Genomic DNA, 17,644 nt, shown 5'->3' with positions numbered 1-17,644 from the left:
TTAGTCTATGGCATATCATACGTGTTCTAGCAATAAAAATTATAATGAAGTAACCGTATAACAGTTGCAGTGTCCTGGGGTCAAGTGATCACCTTTTGCAACCTTCTGACAAGCAGAGACAATGGAGAATCCAGATTCACTTAACAACTGGGTTACTAACTTAACAACTGTAAGTTGAGGACTACCTATATAAAACCTCTATCTCCCCTCCATGGGGAAGACAGAGGGCTCTTATTAAGTATGTTGTGCTTCTGGCTTTTCTTTATTAATCCCCATCCACTCTCCTTTTCCTGATCAGAATAATAGAGTTGGAAGGGACCTTTGAGGTCCTCTAATCTAATCCAATTCTCTGCTCAAACAGGAAACCTCATACCATTCCAGATATATGGCTATCCGGTCTCATCTTAAATACTTCCAGTGATGGAGTAGTACCATAACTCCTGATGGCAAGATGTCCCACTTGTTAATTGTTCTCACAGTTAGAAAACTTCTCCTTAGTTCTCGGTTGGATCTCTTGATATGTTTTCATCCCTTACTTCTTGTCCAGCCCTCAGATGCTTTGGAGAATAGACTTACCCCCTTTTCTGTGTGATAACCCCTCAAACCTATCAACTCACCCCTAGACTACACATACCCAGTTCCTGCAAACTGGGTATCATCCTACATTTTAGTCTCCAGCTCTCCAATCATCTTTGTTGCTTTTTTCCTGCACTTTCAGAGTTTCAACTGTAATAAATAGGACAATCTCCCCACCCCACCCCCTCTATGTGTGTGAGAGACAGGGGTGGGTGGGGTGAGGATGGTAGACAATATCTGGGGCTCCCCTAAAGTTCTGTGAATGAAACAACAAAGACACAATTAAAGCAAAATTTGAGGGCACTCCCCATTGTTTCCCTTACATGAAATACGAAGAAGAAAGGGGGGAATCTTAAAAGCCACCCAGGTCTTTTAAATATCAGTACTCCCCCCAAAAAAAAAAAAAAAGATCAGACTGATGGAGTTAGGGGACGCAAGAATTTCCTCTCAAAGGTTATTTAAACGTTCAGTCCAGCTTTTGATATTTTCTAATTGTTTGGTGGTTAATTAACACCTTTTTCGAGTGTTTAAAAGGTTCTCTGCCCGAAATCGCTCTTTCACTTCAATTGTCTGCCTATCCCCCCAGGGATGCACACGCACCCCCTCCCCTGAGCTTGTGATGTGGGGTCTGGGAAGCCGTAGCCGACCTAACTCCGAAACTTCAGGATGGCTGGCAAGTTAGGACACAAACAGACACAGGCACGAAATCTATATAATATACACAAATCAGAATCCCCGGACGTTTACATTTTCACAGCAGTAGTTCTTGAACGATCCAGCTGAGCAGTCGCATCCATTAAACGAGCGTGAGTCAATGGGCAAAATCCGGTGAGATTCTCTCAGTTTGGGACCTCCTCTCTCTCCCTTCACCACGACGCTCTGTCGTCCTGCGTACCCTTCTCGTTTTAGATCCTTTCCAAACGCCACTCGCATATCAACACGCGCGCCCCAATTCCGCGCGCTCACGCGCATACACACGCACACCGAGTCAGACACCGGCTGAGCGGGCAAAACTGCGAGGGCCAGCCGGTCTGTCGGTCCCTTTAAGAGTGGTACCTCTGACATCACGGCCAGCTGCAGTGAGCCAGGCTGGGTGCTGCTGAGCTGGGGGTGATTGTGAATTCTCCTCTCGCCCCTCGTCAGTTCCCAGCCAAGCGGATCCCGTGATCCAGCGGGATCTGGCAGCGGGGGCGCCCAGTGCTTTCCCTCCTGGGTGTGTGGGTCTGTGTGTGTATGTGTGTTGGTCTGTGAGCACGCGCGCGCGCGCCCGTGTGTGTGTGTGTGTGTGTGTGTACGTGTGCGCGAAAAAGCGGGGGAACCGACTCACAGACAGCCCAGCCGCCTCTCGGCAGCCGACTGCGGCACCAGTGCCCGATCGAAGCCCCCAGGACAAGCTCGGTAGCGGCGGCGGCAACTGCCTTCCTGTCCCTCCCCGCTGCGGCTCAGCTCCCTCTCGCTCACCGCTACGGCCACTGGCTGAGAAGAGCCGAGCCTTCTTTCTCCCTCGCCATCCGTCGGCGGGATGCTGTCAAGAAACGGGGAGCTCTGTGGCTCGTAGAGGCCTGGGCATTTCCATCCTCTGATCTTTTTGTCTTTCTTTGCGTCTCTCTCTCTCTCTCTCTCTCTCTCTCTCGCGCGCGCGTGGTTTCCCCAGACGGCTGTTTCCCCCTCTCTCCCCTGCTGCGATTTTTTTGGAGGCTTGTTGGGTTTTCTCTCCGGTTTTCCGCCCAGCCTTCTCCTCTTCCTCTTACGTTTCGCTCTCCCTCTCCTTCCCCTAGCAATTGCGTCGCTTTGGCCTCCCTTTGGACCATCTGCGATCGTCCCCTTCCTCGCCCTCTCTGGTGCTTCACGCCTGCCGACAACCTTGCTTGCTCGGCGCCGGCTTTTGTCGCTCCTCCGTCCGCTGAGGCGGCTTTCCCGGCTGCTCCCCTAGCCCCCTCCTCCCGCTGCATTCATTCTCTTCCCTCCTCTTTCTTTCCACTCTCCTGCCTCGCACCCCCTTTCTCGTCCTCCAGCGGTCCCCTCTTCGGCGTCCAGCCTTTCGTCTGCCGCTGCCGCCGTTGCTGCTGCAGCCGTCCCCCTTCTCTACCCACCGCCGCCTCTTCCTAGCCGCTGCCTGCCTTCTTTCACTGCTTTCCCCTTCTGTCATTGCCCCCTCCCTGCCCGCTGCTGCATTCCTTCCTTCCTTCCTTCCACCCTCCTTCTCCCTCCCTCCTTCTCTCCAGCTCCCCAATCGAGATTTACCACCCGCTTGTCCACTGCTGCAGCGTTTCCTTTTTCTATTCCGTCGCCCTTTCGAAACGCTGCACCCGTCCTCTCCTTCTCTCCCCCCACAACACACACACACACACACGTTCATACACTCTTTCTTCTTCCTCACTTTGGAATGAAGCAAACTTCTGGATGGGGCGTCCAGCAATAGACCCCTGGCCTTTAGGCTTGCAGAGGGCCGGCCCTTGAAGCCGGGGGTCCCCCATTTCGCCTCCCCTCTCAGAAAAGGGGGAAAAGGCGGTTTTCCCCAAACCTGCTCCCCTCCCCGGTCGCCGCCGACGTCGGAGCGCAAAACAAGGCGAAGTAACAAGCAGGGGAGCGATGCAGGTGCGGGGGAAGGCGAGCAAGGAATCCGGAGCCCCCGCGGCGTTCTAACCGCAAGGTGAGACGAGCGGCTGCCCTTCCGGCCGATCCCTGCCATGGTCGGCCAAGCCTATTACTTGAGAATCACTGCCTGCCTTCCCTGAGCTGGCTTCCCCCGGGCCCTGCTGGTTCTGGGGCGGGGGGAGGGGGAAGTGCGTGCGTGCCCCTCTGCATTCATGCCTTGGAACTATGCAGCCTGCCCGGTGTCATTCCATAAACCAGCATGCCAGGCAGAACTACAGAGACCAGAGTTCCGTATATACTGGAAAAACTGGGGCCATCGGCAACCCATTATCTCCACCCCACAGCCCTTGCTGATTTTAGGAAAGAATCCCCTTGTTTATTTCATCCTTTGGGGCTGATTCGTCCAGATGTGACTGCTACTTTGTACAACTTCGGCTGCTTTACCAGTTTGTGGCCTTTCTCACACTAAACAGTGCAATGGTGGTTGTGGACTACCTAGGTATGTGGCAGGTGTGTAATGGTTGGGGTCTTGAATCCTTGGGGTTTTGTTTTTTTTAAAGGAATTGGCTTCAACTTGAAAAATCTGCACCTTTTAATTCCTTCTTGATAGCAAGTGTGTGGCTGAATGCTATATGCTTACAGAGTTGTCTTAAGTCTGCTTTTGGGTAGTGGGTGCTGAAGTACAAGGCAGGTAATTATTGGAATAATAATCACCAGTCTAAGATTGTGGGATACTGCAGGTGGCAACTTTCTTTGCCACTACACGCGTATTGCCTTCTTGGGACAAGTGCAAATTTTTATTGTTTTGTTTTTTTTTAACCATGTTTGGACCAATTGTCATCAACTTGATGCTGATGCTGCTGTAAATACCTTTATTGTTTTCCCCATCTTGGCAAGAAAGATAATCAATGTGTCAGGAGCATGAGATTTTTTGTCTGAGAGTCATACTTCTATTGTGGTGTTCTAGGGCCAGAATGATAGGATGTATCTGCTATGCTACAAGAGCATAGCAACACTAGGGGTGTGTGTGTGTGTGTGTGTGTGTGTGTGTGTGTGTGTGTGTGTGTATTAGGACAGGGGAGAGAATTGGTGTCATACATAGATTTCTTTAGCTCCTCACTGATAGGCAGGCAGGCAATCTGTGATTTCAGACAGAACATGAGACTGGTTTCTTGTAGTGTTTTCTGCTTAGCCTGCTTCTGAGGTTGTGTTAGTGTGTCGTGCAGGTTTAGTAGGACAGGCTAAGGGAGGATGCAAGAACCTTTAACACCTTTCTCTGGATGATACATCAGGGCAGCCTTCTCCAGCCTCCAGATATATTGGTTGGGCTGCCATGATCATCATTCCAATCATGGAGGCTGATCATCAGGAATATTGGAAGTTGTAGTCCAAACACATTTGAAGAATACAAGATTGGGGGTGCTTGCACTATTATGCTGTGTGTGTCTGAGTGTGTGTGTGTGTGTATGCATGTGACTAAGAAACTGATAGAGAAGGTTTTCCCCTCAATTTTTTCCAAGCATTAATCTGCCTATCAGAATAATTTCGCAGAGGGTATTGTACGTCTTTCTTCCTGATGCCCTGATATTTTTGCAATGATTTTTCTTAACTCCTATTTTCCTTGTCTTCGCACATTACACATATCTTTTCAAACACTGGGGTTATGGTAAACCCCACCCCTCCACTGCCCCCTATTAATATTCTTTTACAGGCACGTATGATTTATCGAGGCTGATCCCCACATTATACAGTGAACAAGGGTGATCTTTGTGTGTGCGTGTGCGCGTGTGTGTGTGTGTGTGCGCGCGCGCCCCCTGTCCTGGATATGCTGATGAATTTAAGCTTAGCATATTTCCCACTCCTCCTTGGCTGACTGCCTTCTTCAGAAGAATGTCTTTTATAGGGAAGTTTCCTTCAAGACAGGCATCCATGTGAATTTTCTGTCCTTCTGCCTTGGTGGGGTTATGGGGGAGGTTCTCCCCACTAGCAGAGGAACATCAATTTTCTGAATGGTAACGTACTACCTGGTGCTTAGTTGGGGGTTAGAGACTGGGTGCTTTTACACAAAAGAAGACCAGGACTCCCTCAGGTAATCCTAGAGGTGATATGGCTATGGGCTTCTGGATAGGTGAAGCTGATGTAGCCATGGGTGGAAGGAGAAGCTCCTGGTGGTGGGATGGGATGGAGATCAGTACCAGACTGGCATAGCACACAAGAGCCAAATAGGAGGCAGGCTGGCTGAGAGCTAATTTTACTACCTTTGTGAATCTGTGTCAGGCACAGCATCATTCCTACAATAATAGTAGTATGCTGCGAGTTGGAGCATCGGGCAGTGAAAGGGATGATGGAGGAAATGTTATTATGCCTCCCTTGGTGCTGAGCGGGTTGTGGGGGAGGTAGTAGGGCATAGTGGCTAGACTGCTGGTCTTAAACAAAGAAGACTCTAATTCACTGAGCTTCTTGGATAGGCTGAAATGGTTTCTGTAGGAAGATTGAAATTTATTTGCTGTTCATTTATTGTAGAACGTTTACAGAGACACTCAACTTAAATATTATACCTTGCTCTGAGTGGGAAGCAGTATATTTAAATATAAAAATTCCACCTGTAGTCTGACATATTTGAAGATTGTTAAGGTGAGGAAGGCTTTATCAGGCACAATACTTAGACACCCCCATACTCCCCCAAGGCTTATTTGCTAATTTGGGGATTCTCAGCTCTACCTATCTGACCCATCTGATGTCAAGGCATAAATAAACCAAGCTGGTGAACAAACAGGTGTTCTTTAGGGCGAAAGGGGAGACTTAAATCAGTATTTCTCAAACCTGGTGACTTTAAGACAAATGGGCTTCAACTCCCAGAATTCCCCAGCCGATATGCTGGCTAGGGAATTCTGGGATTTGAAGTCCAAAATGGCATTTATGCTTTCTTGTACGTGGAGCTTATCATTTTGAGTTTGGAAATCAACGGGTAAAATGGAAATTGGATTTTCTACTTCCACATGCCATTTCTTTATAGAGAAGTAAAACAACAACCCAAAAAATAATTAGTCCTGTAAAAATTCATTTGGGGTCCCTTAACATCCCTGAGACGTATCCTGCACATCTAGTGTGTTACAGATACAACCCATCTTCTCAAAGCTTGGGAGAGAACAGATGGGTTAGGCTAGGTATGTTCCCTTTTATTCTAAAAACAGATCTGTGAAACAAGCTTACATTAATTGTATTCTGATTATATCACACAAACAAGGGGCTCAGCACAATATACCGGTATTCACCTCAGCAGGGTAAGGCTGAGTTATCCAGCGACATTAGTGACTGGATGCAGATTTGAAATTCTTTCTCCTTAAAAAAAAAAAAGTGTTTCCCAACTTCAAAGTCTTTATTTATTTTATTTAGCCCTATCCAGCATTGTTTGATAACGAGGGAGGTTGTAGCTCAAAACCTCTGAAAAGCATCACTTGGCTTCACTTAGCTTAGTTTTTCCCTCTATTAAAAAAGGAGGGATTTCACTTGTTACATTTTTGTGGATTCTGCTGCTGTTGAAAACCAAAAGTGAGGCTGGCAAAGATGGCTGCCCTCACTAAAGACAAATGGCTTGGTCCATGCCAAGCAGATCATTTGGCCTAACTGCCATATTATTTTCACTGATTGAAATAACATCTTGATATTTTTTTTGCTCTGGAAAGGTAATAGTCAAAGGCACTAAAGTCTCACATTCTTTCAAAATATATAACAGAATGACAGAGTTGGAAGTCTTTTAGTCCAACTCAGGTAGGAAACCCTATGCCATATCAGACAAATGGTTGCCCAGTCTCTTCTTAAAAACTTCCAGGAATGGAGCACCCATAACTTCTGAAGGTGAGCCATTGTGATTAATTATTCCCACTAGAGGAAATTTCTCCTTAGTTCTAGGCTGCTTCTCTCCTTGGTTAGTTTCCCATCCATTGCTTCTTGTCCTGCTTTCAAGTATTTTGGAAAATAGGTTGCCCCTTCTTCTTGGTAGCAGTCCCTCCAATATGAAGTCCCCTTCCCCAATCTGATGTCCTGCAACCTTGCTGGTTGGACCAATGAGAGATGAACAAATCTGGGAAGTATCCAGTTGGAGAGGTCTAACAGAACTGTGGGCAAACGTAGTTCTAAAGTGGTTACTTGAGCACAGGATCAATGTTTCTTGCATATGGATACCAGAATTTTGCAAGTATATGGCTTGCCATTCAGAATGTGTATTTAATTGTGCTAACATATCCCGCTGGGTGTAGTGTGTGAAAAAAAACACGTTTTTGTAGGCCAACATTTACAGTAGTGATGAATGTCCAATGGAAGGTGGCATAGTTCCCAGTCCATTTCCATGTGCTAGGTTTTTGGTTTTTTTTGCCTTTTGTGTCAATAGATCTTGTGCATATGTTTTGCTTAGTCTGCTGGGTGAATTCTGTCAAGCACAGTATGTGACAAATCATGGAGAAATAGATCATGGGTAATTAACATCATGCACAAACCATATGTATGTAATATTTAATCACAAGGACTGGTATATGGGTGAAAGACAAGTGCATTTTTGGGTATGTTTTGCGTCTTAAATGTTTAATCTGTCCTATCTTGCACATAGAAAATAGTAAACTGCACACAACAAATTGTAAGAGAAGACAGGTTAACAGACAGGTAGGTAATTATTAAAAACCCTAACAGTAAGTAACACTGTCAACTCTGTCAACTGTCAACTCTGAAGTGAACCTGGCTGAAGCCATCTTTTTCGGTCTCACAGTTGCCACAATACAGGTATCGCAACACAGGTAGTCCTCAACTTATGACTACAATTGAGCCCAAAATTTATGTTGCTAATCAAGACAGGTGTTAAATGAATTTTGCCCCATTTTACAACATTTCTTGCCACAGTTAGGTGAACCACCAAAGTTGTTAAGTTAGTAACACGAATGTTAATTGAATCTGGCTTCCATAATGACTTTGCTTAGGTCACAAAAAGTGATCATCCTGGGACATCGCAATTGTCCTAAATATGAATCAGTTGCCAAGTATCTGAATTTTGATCACGTGGCCATGGGGGATACTGCACCTGTCATAAGTGTGATAAATGGTCATAAGTCCCTTTTTTCAGTGCTGTTGTAATTTTGAATATTCATTAAATGAACTGTTGTAAGTTAGGACTATCTGTATGACTAATTCATTGTATTTCCAGATATTTTCTAAAGTGCCCAATATTCTCTTAAATATTTACCTTTTAGTCTTCCACTACAATCATCTAGTTATCCAGGAATGGCAATGGGCAAAACAGGAAATCAAGAATAGGCATCTCTTAAGATTACTGTCTCTTTACAAGTAAAGAGACAGTAATCTTAAGAGATGCCTATTCTTGATTTCCTTGGTTTACTTGTAACCTACTTGTAAAATAATGAAAAAGCTATCTTCCCAAGTATCATCCATCTCTTTAAACATCCCTCTGCATTGAAGTATGTGTGTGTATGTGTGTGTGTATGAACTTAATTGTCTGTTAATCCATACCTTGGTCTCTGGCTATAAACATAGACATCCCTTTTCTCAGTAGCTGATATAATCCCCCTCTTTCTTCACACATATACTGCTCCACGCACGCACACATAGAGTTATGTGCCTGATTGTGTTATATGCGTGTGCGTGTATGTGCTGATTTGGAACAGGGTTTGTGTAGGATGGTTTGGGTATTGTGTCACCTTCTGTAACCAAAATAAACCCATTGCAGATGGGAGACATCAGATGAAGTTTCTCAGCTAGCAGCTGGGATAACACTACACTGCCAGGAATTATCAACAATGTATAAGAAAGCAGTAGGGCCATTGTACAGACAAGGTTCATCCTCGAGTCCCTTCAAGGGGGCTGCAACTCAGTTTGTGCCTGGATTCTTTGCCATTCTCCCCTGGTCCTCTATCTTCTATCCAGCCCAAATGCTACTTTTCTATCTTAGGTACACATATGATAACAGATAATTATATCCTGGGGAGGAGTGGTGGTTATCTCCATGGCACAAATATGGCCAAAGAAAAACATACGGTACTTAGAAACCCCAGTAGATACAAGCTAGGAAAAAGTTCCTGAAAACTGCATTGCAAGTGGGGATGATATTAGATGTGAAAGTGCAAAATTACATCCTGAGGAGAATTATAAGTTTGTGCTAGAAAAAAAAATTAAAGCTTGGTAATATTTGTGGATAACCAATAAGCAGGTACTGAGGAAAACGGGGCGCGGAACCTGGTCCACATCACTGAAGGAGATTGGTGCAGTTATGCTGGCGGGGGAATTCTGGGAGTTGAAGTCCACCCATCTTCATATTGCCAAGGTTGGGAAACCCTGCACTCTCAGGGGCCTGAGAATATGTGGCACTTATATGTTGACTGTTTTCATATGGCACATTGAACCACAAAAATAGTCGGCAAGATCTTAAATTTCCATCTTCTGTAAACAAAATCCAGAATACCATCCAATCCCAGATTTGGCCCAATCCAGAAAATCACGATTCAGTTAATCATGGGTAAGAATGTTCCATGAAAATAACTTTTCTGTGTCTCCACCTTCTACAAAGAGAAATAAACCAAAGAGATTAAACTTCTTAAAAGCATTTTTATATAGCTAAAACTATAAAATATTTATAAGAGAAATAGAAATCCTGTTTTTTGAAATTCTTGTCGGATGCTATGAGAGGAGAAAGAAGCATGTTAAAAATGTGGCAGATGAAAACCGGGATAGTTGAAGGAAATCTAGAATCAATATTTTATGTCTGGAACACAAGTTGTTCCTGTCAGGTTGCAGACGCATAATATCTCAAGGGAAACTAAGCATGTGTGGTGTTTCTACTCTCTGAATATGAAGCATGAAATGCAGTAATGCAGATCCAAAGAAGTGCATCTTATGACATGATCTTGAGTAGAAAGAAAAAACGTGGTATTCGCCTATTATCTTCAAATCACCAGATAGATCTTTGGCAGAAATTCTGTATCGAACTGTTAACAAACACTCTTCCCTAATAATTCCAGTGTATAGGAGAAGAGCAAGCAGAGCTGGGGGGCAGAGCTAAGCACGTCATCAGTTTAGAATCAATAAGTTGTCATAAATGGTCCAAGTTCAACTCCTCTTGAATTCCATTGACCCTTATTTGGTACCAATATAGAATTAAACTTCAGTTAATTAGATTCTTGTGTATAGGCTTGAGCAGGAAACTCTTTTTGAATTGCAACATAATTTATGGTCCTAATCTTTGCCTGACAAGCATCAGCTGAAAGTTTGGGAAGAGGAAATTGGGCAGGTTCTCCTTGGTGGTTTCTTTCCACCTTTAGAAGGAGGCTAAGTGGAAAAAAGTTCCTTTTACTCACTCTTGTCATGGCTCACATTTCTGGAGAAAGTAAGTAAGTCAAGGAACAAGAGCAGAAACAGTGGAAGGTTGAGCTTGGCAGATTATCCTCTTATTGGACTAAATTTCAGCAGATTGTGCCAAGTTACATCAAACTCTGTTGCTTGTCCTGGTCCACCAACCCTCTGCAAAAATATTTTTATAATAGAGTGTGAAACCTGTCTTCCCACACACTAATCAAACACTGCTCTCAAATTCTGGTCTTTAATATCCTCCTTAAGGGGTGAAAACCTTGATAAAAAAATGAAAACTATACTGTGTTCTCTTCACCTTTACCATCTGTGTTCTTAGAAGGTTTTCAGGAGGTTTTGTTGTTCAAGCTTGCCCAGGAGCTAAACTGCAAGGACAACATATGGTAGTTCACAGTTCAGATCCTTTCTGCTGTATTGCACACTGTTGGATTCAGGAACATGGCTTATCTTTGGATTGGTCAATATCAGCTATACAGGAATTGATTATTTTATTGGCTGGAACAAAAATGAACTAAAATGGTCCTGCAGTGTTTATGTTAATAAAAGACTAAAATGATATATCCTGTACTTGAACATACTGTATATTCAGAAAAACTATAAGAAATCTAGGGTCTTCTCCATATATATCATTTTACCACTATTTACAATCCTTTGAGGAATGTGTTTTCTACATAGGGTCCAACAAGACTCCTATCTTTTGGGAGAGAGATTTGTTTAAGAGAATCTCCTCTGACAAGATGGGTGATATACAAGATAGATAGATAGATAGATAGATAGATAGATAGATAGATAGATAGATAGACAGACAGACAGACAGACAGACAGACAGACAGACAGACAACATTTTTCAAAGATAGTGCGACAAAATTATTATCACAATGTTGCATACTGGTAAAATGCTATTTTTTATATCTGTAAGAGATATTCTAGTCAACATCCAGCTATTGAATCCAGCAATCACATTTAGTTTTCCCACAATGGCTCTCACCTAAACAGCAGTTAAAAACATTTTAAGAAATCAGAAAATAGTGTTCTCAGATCTAGTTGCCTGATGTTATTCAGTGCAGCATGGTTGTCAGTACCACTGCAACTATCATGACCAGCCAAAGTTGTGAAGCCTCATCCATAAACACTTTGCCAAATTTAGAGCCAGCCATGGGCTAAATAGCAAAGCTTGGTAGATATCAGATTACTCTTTAAAAAAGAAGAAATCTTCTGTTGGAAAATGACTCCTGTGTGACACTTGCATAATGTCAGAAAATTGGTTAGGCTAAATACAAGCAATCATAATTCCTCTGTTTTATTGGTATGGGAGGAAATTGTCACTTTAATGTGCAAGACTAGAATCTAAAATTCCTGGCACATGAGAACAATAAGAAACCAGAGGCAGAAATCCGGGTTCCTAAGAAGAGATTTCAAACCACATGGAGCCATTCCAAGTATTTTCTTGCCAAATGCTGGCATACGATTTTTACACCCTGTATTGATAAATACAAATCCTGACGGGCTAGAAGTTATGGGACTTGTAATCCTGGTTCATCAAGGCTTCCCTTCTTTGGGGAAACCTGCTCTAATACATATTACAAAAGGAAACTTTACCACTCCCCTGGATTTCATGGTCAAAAATATTCAACCTTTCCAAGTCGGAAAAATGTGAAGATCCTTTCAGAATTTCAGTATCAGGCTCCTTTGGGGCCTGGGGAAATTTTTTTAATGAATTTGGTCGCCCTGCATGCTCAAATGATCCAAGACAGCATAAAAGCATTTGAGAACCAGCAGTTCTGGAGGTCTCTGGGAACCAACACATTTGATTCAAAAACAGGCAACAAATGTTCTGGTAAAAATCACAAGGGTTTTTGTCTGAATTTGTCTGAAATGCCATAGGGTCTCCTGCTTAAGTAGGAGGTTGGACAAGAGTCCTCCAAGGTCCTTCCAACTCTTGTTATTCTGTTCGTTGCCTGTTTGCTTCGGTTTTAGTACCCCCCAGGAGTTTTGGATTGATTGGAGTTTATTTCTCTTTCCAGGTCCTTGCGCTCATTTGGCCAGTCGCTCTCTCGGTTACCTAGGATGAGTAACTGCAGCAGTCGCGCCCTGACCCTGCTGTCTAGTGTTTTTGGAGCGTGCGGGCTGCTCCTGGTGGGCATTGCTGTCAGTACTGACTATTGGCTGTTCATGGAGGAAGGGATTGTATTTCCGCAAAACCAGACCACGGAAATAGTCATGGCACTCCATGCTGGCCTCTGGAGGGTTTGCTTCTTTGCAGGTAAGGGCCTGAGGACTCTCCTCCCATGCTGCTTTCATTTATGCCTCTTAGGACCAATCTCAGTATCTCGATCTTAGGACCTCAGGACTAAACCGGAGTCAAGCTTCCTCATTTCCTAAATTCCTCTATAATCTTCTGCCACCTATGTTGTAAGCATCTCACTAATCAGCTTGTCTTGAGAACAACCAGATTAGGCTTCATGGATCTTGAGGGAGGACTAGCTTATGCTGCTTGCAGCTGTAGAAAGACTCCAAGCTAGGCTCTTGCTTGACCCTTCTTTCTAGCCTAGCTGGTAATTTCACAACAGATCAACATTTGATAGCTAGAGTAGCAAAACAATGCCTTGTGTGAAGGGCAAAATTCATATTTGTGTAAATTCTAGTCAACTTAATTCTGGTTGACTACATGCAAAGTTGAAATCACTGGGCAAGGTGGAAACGCAAGAAATGGGGTTCTTCCCAGAAGGTCTGGAGTGGTCTGCAGCTCAGCTCTTGACAAACTTCTTCAGAGAGCTGTCATTCATCTAGATTTGGCTTTAAAAGTTGGCTCTGAATTCCAAGCTAAGCTCATCAGGCGGGGGAGGCAGGGCAGAGTTGACTTAGGGGTATATTATTTCCAAAAAAGGAGAATTCATTAAGGGTCTTGGAATAAAAGGTCTACTTGTCTTCTTTTCATTGAATAATGCTAGAAATATTGCAAATGCAGCATTTACAAATACTGCATTTGTTTAAATTATGCAACTGAACTATTCACCCATGCACATTTAACTATCTTGTCCTTCCTATGCAAGGATATCACCCTGTATTCCTGCCTCTAAGCCAAGGATTTTTATCCTTTTTGTGTCATGGATCCCTTTGACGGTCTGGTGAAAGCTGCAGACTGTCCAAAAAATACATTTAAATTAGCGTCTCTCAATCTCAGCAACTTTAAGACGTGTGATATCCCAGAACTCCCCAGCCAACTGGCTAAAAAATTCTGACAGTTGAAGTCCACACATATAACATAGCTGAGACCGAGAAACATTGACTTAGATACATAAAATAACATGCATAGAGATAGTCCTTGACTTACAACCACTGAAGCGCTGAAAAAAAAGGGGACTTATGACCAGTTTTCACACTTTGCAACCATTGCAGCCCATCATCAAAATTTGACTGCTTGGCAACTGGCATGTATTATGATAGTTGCAAGGCCCCGTGGTTACATCGTCACCATTTCTAACCTTCCCAGACAGCTTCCAACAAACAGTCAGTGGGGGGGAAGCCAAATTCACTTAATGGCTGCCTGATTCTCTTAACAATTGCAGAGATTTGCTTAACAATTGTGGCAAAAAGAGGTCATAAAATGGGACAAAACTCGCTTAACAACTGCCTTGCTCAGCAATGGAAATTTTGGGCTTAGTTGTGGTGGGTCGTAAATTGAGGACTACCTATACTAGGAACTCTGTGACCCATTGGGCCATCCTTTCAGAAGCATTTCTTCACCAGATTCTTCAGAGTTTTTAACAGTGAGAGAATTCCTAAGGCGCTGCCTTCATTAAGGAAATGCATTCAGAGGTGCGTCTGTCTTGAAAACAGACCAGGTTGAACTGTACATAGTACAATCAAAAACATCACCACAGGAAATGTTTTGTGACATTTTGTGTTGCACCATAAACTGTTTTATGATTATTTTTTGTGTCATAAAATGTTTTATAAAATCTGCCAAATTTCATTTGCATGGGAGTCCTGGGCCCCAGATTTTGGACACGTTCTGTAAAGCTATCCCGTCTGAAGTACCTCAGTTCAAAAATTGTTGCCCTACGAGGCAGTGTTTTGCTCAGTTAAAGGTTACAGGAATGAGAGCTTTAGTGTGTGTGTGTGTGTATGTGTGTGTGTGTAGACATGCATACATGCACACATCCACACCCAGTAATTTAAAACAATTTGATGGCATATAATCAATCAATCAATCAATGTTATTGGTAGTGACAATATATCTTTATTACATCTAAGGTAGTGCAATAAACAGGTGCACATAAGAGACATGTCTTAATTTCCTTGTTAGAGTGTTATCCTGGAGCTCAAAAGTCTGTGCCCTTTAGTTTCTCCTCATCTTTTTCTCCACAACAATATCCCTATGAGATGGTGATGGAAGAATGAGTTGCCCAAGGTCACCCATTGAACTTTCTCACGGTTGGAAGTAGAACTTGAATCTCCAGTGCTGGTTCAACATCTGAACTATAAGATTTCATGAACAGAGCAGTGCATAGTCATACCCTGTTTCTCCAACAATACGGCCTCCCCCAATAGGAAGTCCCAGCATGTTTTATAGGCATGAAATGAAATTAAGCCCCTCCTCCCAAATTAAGGCCTATATTAAAACATGCGAAATGGGGGGGGAATGGCGGGGGGGCTTGCCGTTAGGAAGTACTTTTGTTGCACACCTGGATATGGTGCTGCCTGTGTTGACCCCAATACGAAGTGCCCCACCAACGCTGAGGTCAACATCCAAGCCATTGCCGCCCACCCGCCCGAAGATGCAAGGGGGGAAAAAATTAAGTCACCCCCCAAAAAGACGGCCTAGCCATTTTTTCGGGGCTCAAAAAAAAATAAGACCCGGCCTTATTATATGAGAAACACGGTAGCTGATGCTCCTTTGGAATGTGGGATTTTGGCTACTTGTTCCTTGACTCAGGGCCCTTCCTAGTGGCCTTTCCTGTTGCATGCTGGTAGAACGGGAGGGTTAACTGGCTGAATCAGCTGCCAGGAAGGACAAGGAGTGGCAGAACCTGGGGGAGGAGTTAAAAGAGAGACCAGTCTAGAACCCCTACGTAACAAAAGTGAGCTGTGGTGGCACAGTGGTTAGAGGGCAGTACTGCAGGCTACTTCTGCTGCCTGCCGGCTGCCTGCAATTTGGCAGTTCAAATATTCCCAGGCTCAAGGTTGACTCAGCCTTCCATCCTTCTGAGGTGGGTAAAATGATTGTTGGGGGCAAGATGCCGATTCTGTAAACCACCTAGAGAGGGCTGTAAAAGCAACTGTGAAGCAGTACATAAGTCTAAGTGCTATTGCTATAAGTGAACAAAGCCCAACCTTCCTTGAATTATTGGCCCTAACCCAAACAGATATTAACTGTTAGTTGAGAAGATTCTTGTGTGTAGACATAATTTGCAATAAATCAGTTCAACTGGACTTTCACAAGAGGATCTGAGGATCTGGTCTTTCATGGCACTCACTAAAAAGGATCCCCGCTTGTCTCTGACTACCTCCTTTACTGCTCTCCTATCCATAGAGGTGCACATATTGGGGCCATTGGTTAATTTTTATCCCAAGATGAAATAGTAAAAGAAAAGAATTACATCTCCTCCAGGATGGTTCTTGGGGCTGTAGGACCATAACCGTTTTATGTTCTGGACAGCAGAACAAAAGCTGACTGCCTTCTTTCTAGTCTAGCTTGGGGCTTTGGAAATGGTCAGAGGCATCCTGCTTGGTACTAGCTTTGAACTGCCTTATCTTACAGAAGTGGCTTGTTTGAATGGAAATGTATGTGACTACATAACGTGTTTCCCCCCAAAATAAGACCTAGCTTGATTTTTACACATGGACCCAATACAAGCCCAACCCCCCAAAATAATTCCTAGTTAAATCCCTGCCCACTCCATTGCACCTGGTTACACAAGGTGGGGCGAGGCACAGGTAAAAATCAAGCTAGAGTGGGGATGGAGAGTTGGAGTTGCCTCATGTGCCTGCATCTGCTTTCCTTAGGACAGTTGCAACCATGCCTCTCACATCCCAACACCTGCCTCACCTTGCTGGCCCACTTCTGCGGCTTCTTGCTGCCACTCACATGTGGTGCCCCCCAGCCTCCGTTTCACCAATCAGAGGTCTTCAGGAAAGGCCTCTGACAGTGAAATGGAGGTCGGGGGTGCCACACACATCAATCCAGAGCCAGTGGGGTGTTTCCCGGCAAGTGGCTGCAGAAGAAGGGGCTGGCAGAGACCACGTGGGCTCCTGGTGGGCAGGGCTGTCAGTGCCACCATGAGGTGAGACAGTGGAAAAGACATCCCCTGAAAATAAGACCTAATGCCTCTTTTGGAAGGAAAACAATAACACCGGGTCTTATTTTAGGAGAAACATGGTAGATTTGGGACTTCCTTCTACAAAGGCACCATATCTTCCCTGAGGGTCCTATATCAGTGTTTCTGAACCTCAGCAACTAAGAGGTATGGACTTCAATACCCAGAATTCTCCTGGGAATCCCCAGCTGTGCTGGCTGGGGTATTATGGGAGTAGAAGTCCACACTTCTTAAACTTGCTGAGGTTCAGAAACACTGTCCAATCTGGGCCACTTTTGCTGTCTGAATTTTTATGCGTCGTCTCTCTTTCTAGGTCAGAAAAAAGGCAGCTGTGTGGCTTCCGAGTACTTCCTTGAGCCAAGGCCTGACCCTGATCCCGAAGGGCCCCTTGTTACGGAGAACACAGAAAATATCCTCAGTAAGTAGACAAGACATCTAGACTTGATATGATTCCCAGAATTAACAATGGATAAATTAATATTAAGTTAATATTGGAGAAGTGAGCCAATTCAGCACAGCAGCCAAAGGAAAAAGTTAATGCTCTACCTACAGTAGGTCCCTGTGCACCCATATATACCCCCCCAGGTTTCTAACTTATATCTCAGGGGCCCCCCCTGTTTCATTTTTAAAGCCATTCTCACAATTGCAAGTCCATTGCCTGAAAAGTCTCACACATAAAATGCAGGTTCTTTCCATTTAAAGAACAGAAATCTCATTCCTTGTCATTATTTATTGTAATGCATTAATGCATTCCTTGCCATTATTTATTTTATCAGATACCC

General features: G+C 44.0%; 1 protein-coding gene across 2 annotated transcripts in view; it reads left to right on the top strand.

The window, feature by feature from the left end:
- The first annotated feature begins 1,315 nt into the window (after positions 1 to 1,315).
- The window catches only part of CACNG7 (calcium voltage-gated channel auxiliary subunit gamma 7), a 46,347-nt gene continuing 30,018 nt past the window's right edge, over positions 1,316 to 17,644 (top strand). For both annotated transcript variants that reach the window (XM_087947922.1, XM_026677587.2), the window contains exons 1-3: positions 1,316 to 3,229; positions 12,567 to 12,805; positions 17,176 to 17,280. In XM_087947922.1, the coding sequence (XP_087804048.1) occupies positions 12,610 to 12,805; positions 17,176 to 17,280 (301 nt within the window). In that variant the 5' untranslated portion in view covers positions 1,316 to 3,229; positions 12,567 to 12,609. The remainder of the gene's footprint in view (positions 3,230 to 12,566; positions 12,806 to 17,175; positions 17,281 to 17,644) is intronic.

This window comes from Notechis scutatus, chromosome Z, assembly GCF_049901735.1.
Source record: "Notechis scutatus isolate UNSWTSFEM ecotype Mainland chromosome Z, rNotScu1.2, whole genome shotgun sequence".
NCBI classification, from domain to species: domain Eukaryota; kingdom Metazoa; phylum Chordata; class Lepidosauria; order Squamata; family Elapidae; genus Notechis; species Notechis scutatus.
Note: the sequence above shows the minus strand (reverse complement) of the source record. Positions and strands in the feature narration are given on the sequence as shown.